Below are 16,955 nucleotides of genomic sequence, written 5' to 3'. Positions count from 1 at the left end.
GCTATATTATTCCTGCAGTTAATTAATTACAATGACCAAGTTCTGAGTAATTGTGAGAAGCATATCCACAAAATTATACTACAGCAAGAACTAAATATTCAAATTTAAGTCTTCTATTAAGTAACATTTATATTGAGAAAATAGTATATATTCCACATGGTTATCTTCAAAATGCCAGGAATGTGAAATCTTATTAAAATACATAGAAAATACCTATTCGATTATATAATTCATATATAGTATATGTGTGTTCTCTATTATAATGTACTACATATAAAATACATATATGTTAACTATATATTTTATATGTATAAATATGTTACATGTGGTCATACTGAACTAAGAAGAAAAGTCAAAAACTGGTCAAAATATTTTAAAATCTGTGTGGTTATGCAGTTAAGTGTAAATAAATACAGAGATAATACCAAGGAGAATAAAATCTCCTCTACTTTTGTGATATCTGTCACATCTAAGCAGTGACATACTGTGCAAAGGACATGAGATTACCTATATTTAGCTACAAATCTTTATAGATGTCGAAGAAATTACCTCTAGAATAATAAGACAGGAAAAAAGTCAAAACCTACTTTAGAAATTAAATTTGAGACTGCCAAAGCAAATTCATTAATAATAAAAAAAATTCTTTACAACAACAACAAAAAAAAAAGGTATGGAAGATAAATAGTTTCTTCCTGGAACCCTCTTTAATAAGAACAGACAAGACTTATGTTTTCCCCTTTAAATTACAGAAATGACAACTGCAACACCAGTGACAACAGTATGTGTGAAAAATGTCTGTGTGTGGACAGAATGGTATGATTCTACTCAGCCTGAAAACAAAGAGGACAGTGGAGATTATGAAACATATCAAAATCTCAAGGATAAAGGATATAGTGTCTGTACAAACCCAATCGACGTTCAATGCAGAGCCAAAGAATACCCAGATACTGAAATTACAAACCTTAACCAAACAATAGAGTGTAGTCAAAGAAGAGGATTAATATGCAATAATCAGGACCAAGAATCTAAGCAGTGCTATAATTATGAAATCAGAATATCATGCTGCAGATATATACCATGTTCAGAAGCACAAACTACAACACCAACAACCACAAGAGAATTCACAACCACTGCTCTAGAATCAACACCATTTACAGTACAGACAACAATAATACCAACAACACAAATACACAGAAGTCAAGTGGCTACAACACCACCGAGAGTCCAAGAAACAATTCTGACCGAAACACCAGTTACAGCAACAACATCACATGTCTCAACAACAGGTTACCAAATCACAACTACTACAGCAGAAACCTCCACTGCAGTAACCCAAGCTCCATCATCACCCAATACCATCTCCATTCTCCCAGAATCAACACTCAAAACAACACTGGGCACCACAATAATCTCCAGGACTACTGCCCTACAAAGCATGGCTGTTATGACACCAAGAGTGACTACCCAAGTTACCACCAATGCCAGCACCTCCATGTCAACTGCAGGAAGTACCACAAGAGCCTCTTCTACCTCTGCTCCAGGAGAAACCTCCACTGTGACAACCCAGGCTTCAACATCTCTAACAACACCCTCTGATGTTATAGTAAGAACCACCACAGGCACCACGGCTAGCCCCAGTACCAAAACCTCCGGCAGGGCCAGAGCGGGGACAACCCCCATCGCTACCACCACCAGCACCACTCCCCCTCCGACTGAAGTCATTACTACCACAACCCCACCCACAACAACAGAGCCCACGCCAGCCACCACCACTATCCACACCTCCAATACCACAGACAACTGCGTGGTGGAGCAGTGTGCCTGGACACAGTGGTTTAATGTGGACTCCCCTACTTCAGGCAGCGAAAATGGAGATTTAGAGACATTTGATAACATCCGAGCTGCTGGGTATGAGTTGTGTGACAAGCCAAAAGACATCAAGTGCCAAGCTAAAGACTACCCTGACAGCATTGTGAAAGCAATGGAACAGAAATTTGACTGCAGTCTTGACAGGGGGCTCGTGTGCAAAAATGAGGATCAGACTCCCAAGTATCCCACATGCTTCGACTACGAGGTCTCAGTGCTGTGTTGTGCCCTAAAACCCTGCCGGACAACAGTACCACCACCAGGAACCACTGTAAGAACCTCCACAGAATACTTCACAACAGAAACAACCACAACAGAAATACAACCTACTGCAACATCAACTGCTGGCCCCACACCTTCACAGGGAATAACAACAACCACAGTAGGAACAAGTACCCTCTCAACACAAGGAACCACAACTGTCACCTCAGGATACCCACAGCCTATAATAGAAACCACCACTGGCACTACGGCCGGCCCCAGTACCACGGCCTCAACTAGAGAGGGCACAAGCCCCATCGCTACCACCACCAGAACCTCTCCCCCTCAGACTGAAAGCACAACCACGACCATCCCACCCACAAAAACAGTGCCTACCCCTTCCACCAGCACTGCCAGCACCTCCATGACAACTGCAGGAAGTACCACAAGAGCATCTTCTACCTCTGCTCCAGGAGAAACCTCCACTGTGACAACCCAGGCTTCAACATCTCTAACAACACCCTCTGATGTTATAGTAAGAACCACCACAGGCACCACGGCTAGCCCCAGTACCAAAACCTCCGGCAGGGCCAGAGCGGGGACAACCCCCATCGCTACCACCACCAGAACCTCTCCCTCTCCGACTGAAGTCATTACTACCACAACCCCACCCACAACAACAGAGCCCACGCCAGCCACCACCACTATCCACACCTCCAATACCACAGACAACTGCGTGGTGGAGCAGTGTGCCTGGACACAGTGGTTTAATGTGGACTCCCCTACTTCAGGCAGCGAAAATGGAGATTTAGAGACATTTGATAACATCCGAGCTGCTGGGTATGAGTTGTGTGACAAGCCAAAAGACATCAAGTGCCAAGCTAAAGACTACCCTGACAGCATTGTGAAAATAATGGGACAGAAATTTAACTGCAGTCGTGAAAGGGGGCTCGTGTGCAAAAATGAGGATCAGACTCCCAAGTATCCCATATGCTTCGACTACGAGGTCTCAGTGCTGTGTTGTGCCCTAAAACCCTGCCGGACAACAGTACCACCACCAGGAACCACTGTAAGAACCTCCACAGAATACTTCACAACAGAAACAACCACAACAGAAATACAACCTACTGCAACATCAACTGCTGGCCCCACACCTTCACAGGGAATAACAACAACCACAGTAGGAACAAGTACCCTCTCAACACAAGGAACCACAACTGTCACCTCAGGATACCCACAGCCTATAATAGAAACCACCACTGGCACTACGGCCGGCCCCAGTACCACGGCCTCAACTAGAGAGGGCACAAGCCCCATCGCTACCACCACCAGAACCTCTCCCCCTCAGACTGAAAGCACAACCACGATCATCCCACCCACAAAAACAGTGCGTACCCCTGCCACCAGCACTGCCAGCACCTCCATGACAACTGCAGGAAGTACCACAAGAGCCTCTTCTACCTCTGCTCCAGGAGAAACCTCCACTGTGACAACCCAGGCTTCAACATCTCTAACAACACCCTCTGATGTTATAGTAAGAACCACCACAGGCACCACGGCCAGCCCCAGTACCACGACCTCTGGCAGGGCCAGAGTGGGGACAACCCCCATCGCTACCACCACCAGAACCTCTCCCCCTCAGACTGAAGGCACAACCACGATCATCCCACCCACAAAAACAGTGCGTACCCCTGCCACCAGCACTGCTAGCACCTCCGTGACAACTGCAGGAAGTACCACAAGAGCCTCTTCTACCTCTGCTCCAGGAGAAACCTCCACTGTGACAACCCAGGCTTCAACATCTCTAACAACACCCTCTGATGTTATAGTAAGAACCACCACAGGCACCACGGCCGGCCCCAGTACCAAAACCTCCGGCAGGGCCAGAGCGGGGACAACCCCCATCGCTACCACCACCAGCACCACTCCCCCTCCGACTGAAGTCATTACTACCACAACCCCACCCACAACAACAGAGCCCACGCCAGCCACCACCACTATCCACACCTCCAATACCACAGACAACTGCGTGGTGGAGCAGTGTGCCTGGACACAGTGGTTTAATGTGGACTCCCCTACTTCAGGCAGCGAAAATGGAGATTTAGAGACATTTGATAACATCCGAGCTGCTGGGTATGAGTTGTGTGACAAGCCAAAAGACATCAAGTGCCAAGCTAAAGACTACCCTGACAGCATTGTGAAAGCAATGGAACAGAAATTTGACTGCAGTCTTGACAGGGGGCTCGTGTGCAAAAATGAGGATCAGACTCCCAAGTATCCCACATGCTTCGACTACGAGGTCTCAGTGCTGTGTTGTGCCCTAAAACCCTGCCGGACAACAGTACCACCACCAGGAACCACTGTAAGAACCTCCACAGAATACTTCACAACAGAAACAACCACAACAGAAATACAACCTACTGCAACATCAACTGCTGGCCCCACACCTTCACAGGGAATAACAACAACCACAGTAGGAACAAGTACCCTCTCAACACAAGGAACCACAACTGTCACCTCAGGATACCCACAGCCTATAATAGAAACCACCACTGGCACTACGGCCGGCCCCAGTACCACGGCCTCAACTAGAGAGGGCACAAGCCCCATCGCTACCACCACCAGAACCTCTCCCCCTCAGACTGAAAGCACAACCACGATCTTCCCACCCACAAAAACAGTGCCTACCCCTTCCACCAGCACTGCCAGCACCTCCGTGACAACTGCAGGAAGTACCACAAGAGCCTCTTCTACCTCTGCTCCAGGAGAAACCTCCACTGTGACAACCCAGGCTTCAACATCTCTAACAACACCCTCTGATGTTATAGTAAGAACCACCACAGGCACCACGGCCAGCCCCAGTACCACGACCTCCGGCAGCGCCAGAGTGGGGACAACCCCCATCGCTACCACCACCAGAACCTCTCCCCCTCAGACTGAAGGCACAACCACGATCATCCCACCCACAAAAACAGTGCGTACCCCTGCCACCAGCACTGCTAGCACCTCCGTGACAACTGCAGGAAGTACCACAAGAGCCTCTTCTACCTCTGCTCCAGGAGAAACCTCCACTGTGACAACCCAGGCTTCAACATCTCTAACAACACCCTCTGATGTTATAGTAAGAACCACCACAGGCACCACGGCCGGCCCCAGTACCAAAACCTCCGGCAGGGCCAGAGCGGGGACAACCCCCATCGCTACCACCACCAGCACCACTCCCCCTCCGACTGAAGTCATTACTACCACAACCCCACCCACAACAACAGAGCCCACGCCAGCCACCACCACTATCCACACCTCCAATACCACAGACAACTGCGTGGTGGAGCAGTGTGCCTGGACACAGTGGTTTAATGTGGACTCCCCTACTTCAGGCAGCGAAAATGGAGATTTAGAGACATTTGATAACATCCGAGCTGCTGGGTATGAGTTGTGTGACAAGCCAAAAGACATCAAGTGCCAAGCTAAAGACTACCCTGACAGCATTGTGAAAGCAATGGAACAGAAATTTGACTGCAGTCTTGACAGGGGGCTCGTGTGCAAAAATGAGGATCAGACTCCCAAGTATCCCACATGCTTCGACTACGAGGTCTCAGTGCTGTGTTGTGCCCTAAAACCCTGCCGGACAACAGTACCACCACCAGGAACCACTGTAAGAACCTCCACAGAATACTTCACAACAGAAAAAACCACAACAGAAATACAACCTACTGCAACATCAACTGCTGGCCCCACACCTTCACAGGGAATAACAACAACCACAGTAGGAACAAGTACCCTCTCAACACAAGGAACCACAACTGTCACCTCAGGATACCCACAGCCTATAATAGAAACCACCACTGGCACTACGGCCGGCCCCAGTACCACGGCCTCAACTAGAGAGGGCACAAGCCCCATCGCTACCACCACCAGAACCTCTCCCCCTCAGACTGAAAGCACAACCACGATCATCCCACCCACAAAAACAGTGCCTACCCCTTCCACCAGCACTGCCAGCTCCTCCATGACAACTGCAGGAAGTACCACAAGAGCCTCTTCTACCTCTGCTCCAGGAGAAACCTCCACTGTGACAACCCAGGCTTCAACATCTCTAACAACACCCTCTGATGTTATAGTAAGAACCACCACAGGCACCACGGCTGGCCCCAGTACCACGACCTCAGCCAGAGAGGGGATAACCCCCATCACTACCACCACCAGCACTGCCTCCACTTCACCTGAAATAACAACTTCTGGCCCCTCAGTTATGCTCACTACCACTCTTCCTCAGTCTGGCAGTACCACAGGTAAATTCTTATAACATTAATTTCTCCTACTGTAGAAAATACTGCTATAGCAGTTTTCTGGAGCACCACTGTCAGCCCAGGTATGCCATTGTGTACTTTTAAAAATTTTACAACCATCTTTTTCTTTAGAAACAGCCTTCCTATCTTTGTGTTCGGTGTCTTCTTTCCCTCAACCAGTCTCTGATTATATGAATCTATGACCATTTTTGTTTCTTAAAACACATAAACCAATTTTTTATTAATCTGCCGTTTTGTTACTAGTATTTATGTTTGTCAGCTTGGTTAACTTCTTAGTATTGATTCTTACTTAAATGTAGAAAGTTGAGACTTTTCAAAACTTTAGAAGTAAATCTCATCAGATTTGCCAAAGGCCAGATATAACTCAATGCATAATGAAAATATTTCCACAGTCTCCCCTTATGAATAGGTCAAATATTTGAATGCAAGAAACATGTTCACTTGGTTTGCCAGAATGTTGAATAGACCTCTTGAATATGTTAAAATTATTGGATCAAAATCCTGTACCTGCAAACTAAATTATATTACTTTTGCTCAACAGTAGCTTCAACTGGTACATCACAATCAAGTCATGCTACAACAAGCACTCCTGAAACCTTCAGTTCTTCCACCAGCACATCTGTTACATCCACAAAAATACCTCCATGCTTTTGTCATGTGTTTGAAACTTTATTTTCTCCTGGTAAGTATCTTATTTTATGATTATAAAAAACATCATAAGCAATATAAACCCTTAGGACTCTATTCAGTTAAAGATAACCACTCAAAAACATCTAAAGGTAGAACGTTTTATACATTAATACGCTTAATATTTTCACAATATTTTCTTGTTTTTTCTCCCCATGTATTTTCATTCTTGTAATTTCTCCTCCGATTTTCATCTACAGGGGAAGTGGTATACAACAGAACAGATAGAGCTGGCTGTAATTTTTATGCACTTTGCAGCAAGGAATGTGAGATTAAGCCTTTCTACGGACCGTGTCAACCTCCTGTTCCTTCAGTCGCCTCCTCAACTACATCACAAGCTAGCTCACCAACCACAGCAACAACCACCACAACTTCAGTAGCAGGAAACTGCAGTGATGTCATTCCTGCACGAAAGGTGGCTCCCCTCCCTACCTTCTAACAAACCACCAGTGTTGCAAAACCAGACCAATTTCTGTCCTTTAACAGCCAATTCAAATCAACCTCTATGTATTTCAATAACAAAGTTGGTCATGTAACAAATGACCTGACAGCACGCAATTATTTAACCTGGCATTACTAGACTTTTAAGTAATCTCTTGGTGGAAAAGCGCATTAAGACCATAGCAGAAACTTTTGGTTTTAATAAAAGTAATTTAAATTTCATAGAGATAAGTAGATTAGCCATGAAATTTAAAATACCACTCTTTTTATGCAGAAGAAAATTCTGTGGTTATTCTGAGCATACGTGTTCTTAAATAATGTGCTAAAACTACTCCAATCTGAATTTCCTACTAATTTTGAAAGTATATCCTAAGTTAAAACTGAACAACTAGGATGAAGGAGCATTTAAGAATAAATAATTTACATATTTTCAGCCTGGAGAGGAGTGGATAAATGAATGCCAGAAGTGTGTCTGCGACTCCCTCACTGCTACTGTGCAATGCCAGCCGCTCCCATGCCCAACAGCTCAGCAAACAATTTGTGACCTAGGATTTGTTTCCATGGCTGTACTACCACAAAAAGACCCATGTTGTCATGAATTTGAATGCCGTAAGTATTAAAAATACAGGTATAAATACCACTCCAGTAAATTATATTTGCGCTTCTGTTAATATCTAAGGAAGTTCTTAATGTATCACAGTAATAGCAAAATATTTCTTAAATTTTTCTGTCTCCGTGAACACACAACGATCTTTAGCTAAATATGCATTAAAGCTTTGTTTAAAAAATAATGTTATTTTCATTCAACTTTGATGAGAGAATGGGTGGGAGAGCAGAATAATATTTTGAACATTTACTGGTCTATGTAGCTCAACTATCTTTGTACCTGTAATTATAAATGTTATCAATGCATATTTTTCGTGTTATTAATGGAACGTTGGAGAACATTAACATTAGCTTAAATGCAGCTAGACTAAGATGCAGAAACATAAGAATAAGCTACTAAAAAGCTGAACAGTTAACTACAAGACCAAGTAACAGGAAGCAATAGTACAAAGTGAATTATAATCAGTAACTGAATTGACAGTGTATGAAAAGTAATAATCATACTTACACTCTTGCCAGATGCTCATAAAAATAAAAAATCCTACAGTTATATTATTTATAAACATACACTTTTATATACATATATTTTATGTATGTATACTTGTGCAAAAGACCTAAAAGAAAAAAGTACACACAAATTAAGCCTGAAAAAGGAAAATCAAAACAAAGGAACAGGCAAGATAAAAGCAGTTCTGAGAAAGACATAGATGGGTTCTGCCATGTTGTCAGATTTACATTAGGTAGGAATACCTTTAATAGGAGTACCTTTTTCCACAGGGTCAGTCTTCCGTACAAGCCATGTTCTGAAAGGTCATGAAGAATCAATAACTGAAGCATCTTTGTTTATCACTGGAGGCTGAGGGTTCCCAGAGGAAACAACTAATTTAATTTGAATTGAACCAAATATTGAAAGGGCAAAAAAGGGATTTTTCAGGCATAGCTTGACCTTGAAGCCATTCCTCTCCACCTCCTCCAGCTGATTTTAATGATGAAACTTTATGTAAACATTCAGCTACACTACATACGAAGTCTAAGCACATAGGGGATTGAATTCAAGTTTTCATACTCTCTGTGTTACAAATAAAACCTGATAAAATCTTGACTTCTCAGGAAGTCTCATAATTTGAGTTATTCTGGAGTTAATATTTTGTCTTGTTTTTCAGAACCAATACCTGATGTCTGTGTGATTAATGGAACATTGTACACGGTAAGAATGATATAGCAGCATATTGCTGGAAGTGAAAAGTACATCCTTTCTACCAAAACAAGTCTTTGAGACAAAAAGTTCTTTTCCCAGCACATGTTTTTGGGGGTTTTTCGCTCTAGCCCTTAATTGGAAGTTGTTTGGGTATTTTAAAGTCAAAATCAAATTTGTCACAGGAGTCTTCTTCATCGAGTAGTATAAAAGAAGAGTGTACCATTTTTAGTGATGTACTTTCTTTTTAAGCTTCCTCTCACTTCTGTAATTAATGACTTTGCCAGACAATCTGATGAATAGCCCAAACTCAATTGCTCTTTGAAATAAGCTCAGAGAACCTTAAAACCAAAGCTAACATTTTTGATTTAACTGATAGCTAAACCCTTTTGCTAAATTGGTACTTAGGCCATTAACTCATAACTTAAATATTATCACTGGAGTCTTTGGGGACACATTTCAGAAAGACTAAAGTCCATATGTAAATTTAGATCTCTGCTTATGTATCTGCATATCTAAAGGCTTATTTTAATCCCCATTTTTAAATTATAATTCTTTTACAACCACTGAACAACTTATAGAGGAAAAATATTCTTAAATGGAGCACTGAAAAGCTGGTAAAATAATTAGACAGTACAAACCAATCTTAATTTAATTTAATTTAATTAATGTACTGCTCCCTTTTACATTGCTTCATCTAGTTTCCTCTTAATATGAGCTTTCCTGCAAGGCATGAAGCCAAAAAACTCTACATTCAAAGAGAATTTGAGAACTGTCGTACTTGTGTTTCAGCAGCCTTAATGGTTCTCAGCAATGCTTTCAACTCTGCCTTTATATTATATAAAAACTGTTGGCATTTGAATGTTTTTTGGTTTTTTTTTTTTTTTTCCTGTCTTGCAGGTTGGAAAGTCAGTAGTAATCGATTCATGTAAGAAGTGTACCTGCAGTTCTGAGAAGGATCCAGAGACTAATGCAAACATTATGCATTGTGAAACATTTCCATGTGAGACATCTTGTCCGCTGGTGAGTTCAGGTTCTCTAGGCTGCCCAGTCAGCTACAGCAAGACTAGAATTCTCCATCACTAATTCAACATACTTTCTCTTTCATCTCTTTCCGAGTAGGCTTACCAATACATGGCTGAGGAAGGACAGTGCTGCGGGAGGTGTGTGCAAATAGCTTGCACAGTCAAACACAGTAACGGCACTGTTCATGTTCTCAATGTAAGTATTCCTTTCATTTTCAGATCTGTTAGCCCATACAAGTTAGAACAGATAAGAGTCAACTTATGTCCCTTACTAGAAAAATAAAATACTGAAATTACTCTGACAAGCAATGTATCAGATATCTGAGTTGAACATTATTTGGAATCAAATTCTTGATTCTTGTGGCTAATGGAGCAATGGTTTCTAATTTGTGGTCTAAGTGTTCAGAGCCAGGATTTAAACTTTCAAGCTGGCTAGTTTGTAGAATTTCATTTTTGTCACTTGAAAGAAGTTATCTGAGAATCTTTGAGGAGTGAGAACTTAATTAATTCAGACATACTTGATCACAATGAAAAAATCCAACTTCTGCTTTTCTTATAAAATCTTAGGTTAATGAGACCCTGCCATTTGATCAGTGCAGCCACTACAAATGTGAAAAAATTGAAGATCAGTTTGTTGCAGTTGAAAGTAAAAGAGTGTGCCCTGACTATGACCCTGGAGAGTGCAATCCTGTAAGTTTTTATCAATTTTTCATTGACTGAATTCAGTTTAAATGAACAAGGAGGGACAAGGAAGAATTCAACAAATCACTTCTGCTGAAGTTGCAGGAATGTCTTAAGAATGAAACTAGGCTTGCTCTATGATTAATAATAAGAAAAGCATAGTATTTTCTTATAAGGCAACAAGTGTTCAAGACTCCTATGGTGAGAACAGTAAGTTAAACATTGTTTCATTCACGGTTCATCATGGAGAAGCCTTCTGCCCAGTATCAGTAGTGCTAACTCAAATTCTTACTCATGATTTTCATCTGTGCACTGATACAAATCCTCCTTCTTTACTTCTACAAAGGACGAAGCAGAGATTACATCTGATGGCTGCTGCAAAATATGTAAACGTAAGTAATGCTGTGTTTATGTATTCTGCTTGAAGAGCACTCTATTCAACTATCTGAGTGGATGGAAGTATTTTTCACTCCCACTGTTTTCACACAGTCTATTTAGGAAGACCCTGTGTTTCACTGTTTATTCAAAAGAAAAATGCAATTTTTTCTTGATATTGAATACCACAAATCAAACCAGCAATACTAAAGCCTCTGCATTATCTTCCAAATGTACTGTACAGCCGAAATCAGAAAATAATCTGACAACTCCATATACATTACACAGTACCCATCCCATCACATACTACAGATTCTCAGTAATCAGACATCAAGCACTTTGAAACTAGTTTATAATTCCTTTAGTTCAGAACTAGAGAACTGAAGTATATTTTCTCTTCTCCCCACTTTTTATGAAGCTAAAAACTGCAAGCCTTACACCAAGGAAACTGTGATCCGCCATGCTGACTGTGAGTCTTCTGAACCTGTTGAGCTGTCATATTGTGAAGGAACTTGTCCTAGCTCCTCAATGTAAGTTCTAAAAATTCATTTAACATCTCTATAGCTTCCTTGATCTGGTAAATCATGTAAATTGATCACCCAAGGGTACTGAGGGAGCTGGAGAAAGTGCTTACAAAGCCACTTTCAATCATTTGTCAGCAGACTGGTTAACCATGGAGGTCCCAGTTGGCTGCAGGCTAGCAAAGGAGATGCTCATCTACAATAAAGCTTGGCAAGAGGATTCAGGGAGGTAGAGGCCTGTCAGCCTGACCTTGGTACCAGGCAAGGACATGGAGCAGATTGTCTTGAGTGTGATCACGGAGCATGCACAGGGTAAAAAGGGGATCAGGCCCAACCAGGATGGGTTTGGGAAAGGCAGCTGCTGCTTGACCAACCTGATCTCCTTCTAGGATATGGTGACCTACTTAGAAGATGAGGAAAAGGCTGTGGATATTGTCTACCCAGACTTTTGTAAAGCTGCTGACAGCATTTCCCACAGCATTCTCCTGGAGAAGCTGGGAGCTCATAGTTTGGACAGGTGAACTGTTCACTGCATAAAAAACTGGCTGGATGGCCAGGCCCAGAGGGTGGTGTTGAGTGGAGTTATCTACAGCTGGGGAACGGTCACCAGTGGTGTTTCCTGCGGCTCAGTATTGCAGCCAGCCCTGTTTTATATCTTTATCAATAATTGTGTGATGTTCAATAACGCTTAGTGCTGTGATCTGCCCATGGGTCACAACAGCCCCAGACAGTGCTACAAGCTGGGGTAGAGGGGCTGGGAAGCTGCCCAGTGGGAAAGGACTTGGGGATATTGGTGACAGCTGTAGGACATGAGCCAGTGTGTGTGCCCAGGTGGCCAGGACAACTAAGAACACCCTGGCCTGGATCAGCAATAGTGTGGCCAGCAGGACCAGGACAATGTATTCAGCGACAGTGAGGCCACACCTCAAATCCTGTGTCCAGTTCTGGGCCTCTCACTGAAAGAAAGACACGGAGGTGTTGGAGTATGTCCAGAGAAGGGCAACAGAGGTGGGGAAGGGTCTGGAGCACAAGTCTGAAGAGCAGTTAAGGAAACAGCTAAGGGAGTCTGAAGAGCAGCTGAGAGAGTTGGAGGTGCTTAACCTGGAGAAAAGAAGGCTCAGGGGAAATGTCCACACTCTCTACAACTGCCTGAAAGGAGGGTGTAGTGAGGTAGGGGTTGATCTCTTCTCCCAGGTAACAAGTGAAAGGACGAGAGGAAATGGCTTCAAGTTGCACCAGGAAGGGTTTAGATTGCATATTAGGAAATATTTCGTCACTGAAATGTCAAGCACTGAACAGGTTGCCCAGGGAAGCAGTTCAGTTACCATCCCTTCCAGTATTTAAAAGACATGCAGGTGTGGCACTTAAAGACACAGCTGAGTGGGGGACTGGGTAGTGCTGGGTTAATGCTTAGACTTGATGATCTGAGAGGTCTGTTCCAATCTACACGATTCTGTGATTGCAGAACAGCAACAAAGTCAATGTGTTTATATGATTCTACTAAATTGAATTGGATTCAATGGAAGCATGAACAGTTTCCCTATTGAAGACAATGAAAATCACATTCACAAGTGTGCGTGACAAGGAGGAAAAGAGGATGTTAAAAAAAAAACCCAAAACCAAACCAAACACTCACAAACCAAAAAATCACTGAGGGTGTTTTCTGTGAGTTTTTAACAAGATGCATTTTTCCCCCGGCGGAACACAGGTACTCTCTTGAAGCGAACCAGATGGAACACAAGTGTGGTTGCTGCCAGGAACTCGGGACCCAAACAAGAGAGGTGACCCTGACTTGCCAAAATGGAACCAGCATAAATTATACCTACCTCTATGTGGAAAACTGCCAGTGTGTGAATGCTTGCTCTTCAGAAACCACTGCAGCACCTGACTCCCAATTCCAGCAATCTAGAAAATATGGCTCCCAATTGCAACAGGCTGTATCACTTGGTTCCCAGTGGCAACTCAGCTGAGGATATGATCACTGGAAAAAGAAAATGGAGACCCTAGGGAAGCTGGAATTGTGTCTTCCCCATATAACTTCCTCAATAACTTGTGTTCCTTCTTTAACATTCTTTTTTTCATGTCTTACTTGTAAAAATAATTAAAAAAAAGGTCAACTAAATTGCACTGTTTGGGTTTTTTTTCAAATGTTATAGTATTGAAGAGTAAAAACTGGTGACTGCAAAATCCCTCATGTAACTTACAGAAATATGCAAACACATGCTTTATCACAAAAACTGTATTTGGGGTAAAAAAGAATTAAGGAGTCTCTAAAAAGTAAATCAAGAAAACATTGCAGTTACATTGCACTTCTTGATCCTAGTGACAGCATTATTGCATATCCTTTTTTACAGACATAATAGTCCTAACACATCTCAAAAACAGGGACAAAGCTGTTTTATTTGATCAATAAAACTTTCAGTACTTTTCAGTTATGGTGACTGTTCAATACCCATCTTCATTACCTAAATGACAGAGTCCAATGAATGGCATCAGTTTTCTGACTCAGAGGGGTATATTCTCTAGGAGTCTTTGGGAATACAGCCCCCTTCCTGGACTAGGTAAAATTCCCTTATCCATGTCCAAATAGCTCTTTCCACTGGCATAAAAGGTACAAAGATGAAAAAACTCCTTTTATTTGCTCACTTCAACCTCCTTTAGTTTGTTCCTCATGCTGCATATACTGTATGTATTTCAAATGTACTCCAGCATACTCACACATCACAGAGCAGTGTGAAGGATCTTGCTAACACTCCATTGGTCCAACACTTGTGTGTGGCCACCAGGCTTAAGTCCAGCAAGCATAGGTTTAGCCCTTTTCCCCTTTAGTCCAGTTTAATGCTCTTTCAATGAGCACTGCACCCTTGTGCAAAGATCCTTCTCTCTGCCTGAGACAAGAGTACCCAAGCTGTTGCCTCCAAGTATCGATCTGCTGGTTCTTGTTTCTTCCCTCACCATTCCGTGCAACTAGAAGGATAAAGGAGAATACTACTCATGCTCCTGATCCCATAGTAACCAGGTGTCCTGAGGCCCCAAAACCCCTTCTGATCATCCTTGGCCTTCATATTGCAAACTTTGTAATTGCCTACAGGAGAAAGCAGCATTGGGTAATAATCCAAGGGCTGTACCAAAGCTGAAAGTTTCCTCATCACATCTCTAACCCAGCCCCCAGGGAAGCAGATGACTTCCCTATGAAGTGGGGCTTGCCAGGAAATTGGACCTTCTGTTCCTCTCACTGGAGGGTCTCCTATGCCAATACCTCATCTTTCTTTCTGGAAGCAGTTTCAACACAGTGCATAGGGGAACTTCACCTTAATGAGTCTTCCTACAGAGATGAACCACTGTCCTCATCATATGGTTTCCATATGGTTTCCACTTGCAAAGCCTTGTACCTATTAAACAAGGGCACCTGGGAAGGTAGGGTAGTCACAGAGGAGTGTCCTGGCCATACCAGGCAGAACTTTGTAACCATTATCCCCTCTATATACCCTTCTATAACTACTTAAAGAATAATTTTAAAAATAGCTTTATGCATTTTAAATCAACTTAATACTCCACATTAAACTGATGATTATTACAGAGGTAACAAATTTAAAGCAGAAAACATTGCCCTGTGAGTGTTAAGTTCCTGATAATCTATAGAGAAACAAGGACTGCAGACACATGGAAAATGTACTTTTTCATTCACTCTGGTTATTTTATAACTGGAGATAATTTCAAAATAAACTGAATCATCCTTCATTCTCTTTCAATTGTAAATATATTAAACTTATAAAAATTGTCAATTTCTCATATACTGAGATGTTTTAAAAACATGTTCTAAGTGAACTCTTTGAATACTTCAAACAGTAGTACTTTTAAAATTCTCTCATCCATGGAAACACACACTCAGATAATTTTCAATCTACTTGCTTTCCATAAATCCACTTTTCCTGCCTATATGCAAATTTTCCTTCAAAAGTTATGGTATAACTCAGGTATATCTCACAAAATTAATTATGCTTTCTGGCAAGATAGTAAAGAAAATACTTCTAAAATACATTGCTGCATGAAAATAGATTAACTTTGGTTTCTGACTAAGCTTCCCGAGGATCTAGAAGAGAAAGCTCAAGTCTTCAGTAGGCTACAACTCAAAACTGCAGACAAACTTGCTAATATGGGTTTTCATTTTTTCCTTCTTATTCTAATAAAACACATATTTGCATTTCTCCTGAAGGCCTTGCTCACACTGATGCTCTGTAATGTTTTAATAATTCAAAATATACTGATTTCTCTCTATACCCCCACATATCATCTCTGATTAACACTGAAATGAAAAAGCTAATAAAAATACAAAATACTAAACAGATGCTTCAGCAGCAGCAAGAACACAAACGTTTTTTTAAAGTAAATAATTTTCACTCTTCCCATCTCTCACAGCAAAATAGAGAAATGTGAAAGGAAACTGTAACCTTTGAAGATAAATTGGGATAGAAACTGATACTCAAGTGCTAGAAAAATGTACAATTTTAACATAGTTTTATTTCACAGTAGGTACTCAATACTTTTAAGGAAATAAATAAAAGAAAAATCAGCTGTGAAAGATTCCTCTCAACTACCATTTGTTTAAAAAAACAACCAACTCTTGATTAGGATAAATGAATGGACAGTAAATTCCAAAATGTTAGCTTGATAACACAGTAATACTTCAGACTAGCAGTTCGTTAATAATCCAAATTATAACTGCGCATGGTGATGCTGTTATGTGAGAGAGGCCCCAGATACCTTTGCCATCACAGTACTAGAAAGAGATGCTATGCAAACCAAATATTTCAAATTCATTTACCATGTATTAGCAGATAAAGCCAGCTCTTTTTGTAGCTGGAATAGCACCCATGGCCATTTCACTTTGACACCACTCCCATCCAGAGTCCTCAGTCCTTCACAATGCAGCATTCCCTCCATACCCATGTGCTGTTCTTCCCTCCTCCCTCACTCTCCAGTGTCCTCCAGACCTGCAATATTAGCACATTTCCTTGAGAAAGCAGCCCCTAGTAGAAGCGTCAGA

At 41.9% G+C, this 16,955-nt stretch overlaps 1 protein-coding gene across 1 annotated transcript in view; it reads left to right on the top strand.

Annotated features, from left to right (window-relative positions):
* The window catches only part of LOC105759305 (mucin-5AC), a 39,027-nt gene extending 24,997 nt beyond the window's left edge, over window positions 1-14,030 (top strand). Inside the window, exons 31-41 of the mRNA XM_030273281.4 lie at window positions 750-6,359; window positions 6,919-7,059; window positions 7,265-7,479; window positions 7,940-8,114; window positions 9,275-9,318; window positions 10,207-10,329; window positions 10,429-10,527; window positions 10,899-11,021; window positions 11,359-11,404; window positions 11,806-11,917; window positions 13,617-14,030. Of these exons, the coding sequence (XP_030129141.4) occupies window positions 750-6,359; window positions 6,919-7,059; window positions 7,265-7,479; window positions 7,940-8,114; window positions 9,275-9,318; window positions 10,207-10,329; window positions 10,429-10,527; window positions 10,899-11,021; window positions 11,359-11,404; window positions 11,806-11,917; window positions 13,617-13,878 (6,950 nt within the window). The 3' untranslated portion in view covers window positions 13,879-14,030. The remainder of the gene's footprint in view (window positions 1-749; window positions 6,360-6,918; window positions 7,060-7,264; window positions 7,480-7,939; window positions 8,115-9,274; window positions 9,319-10,206; window positions 10,330-10,428; window positions 10,528-10,898; window positions 11,022-11,358; window positions 11,405-11,805; window positions 11,918-13,616) is intronic.
* The last annotated feature ends 2,925 nt before the right edge of the window (window positions 14,031-16,955 follow it).

Source organism: Taeniopygia guttata, chromosome 5, assembly GCF_048771995.1.
Source record: "Taeniopygia guttata chromosome 5, bTaeGut7.mat, whole genome shotgun sequence".
Lineage (NCBI taxonomy): Eukaryota > Metazoa > Chordata > Aves > Passeriformes > Estrildidae > Taeniopygia > Taeniopygia guttata.
This window is presented reverse-complemented; position numbering and strand designations above follow the sequence as displayed.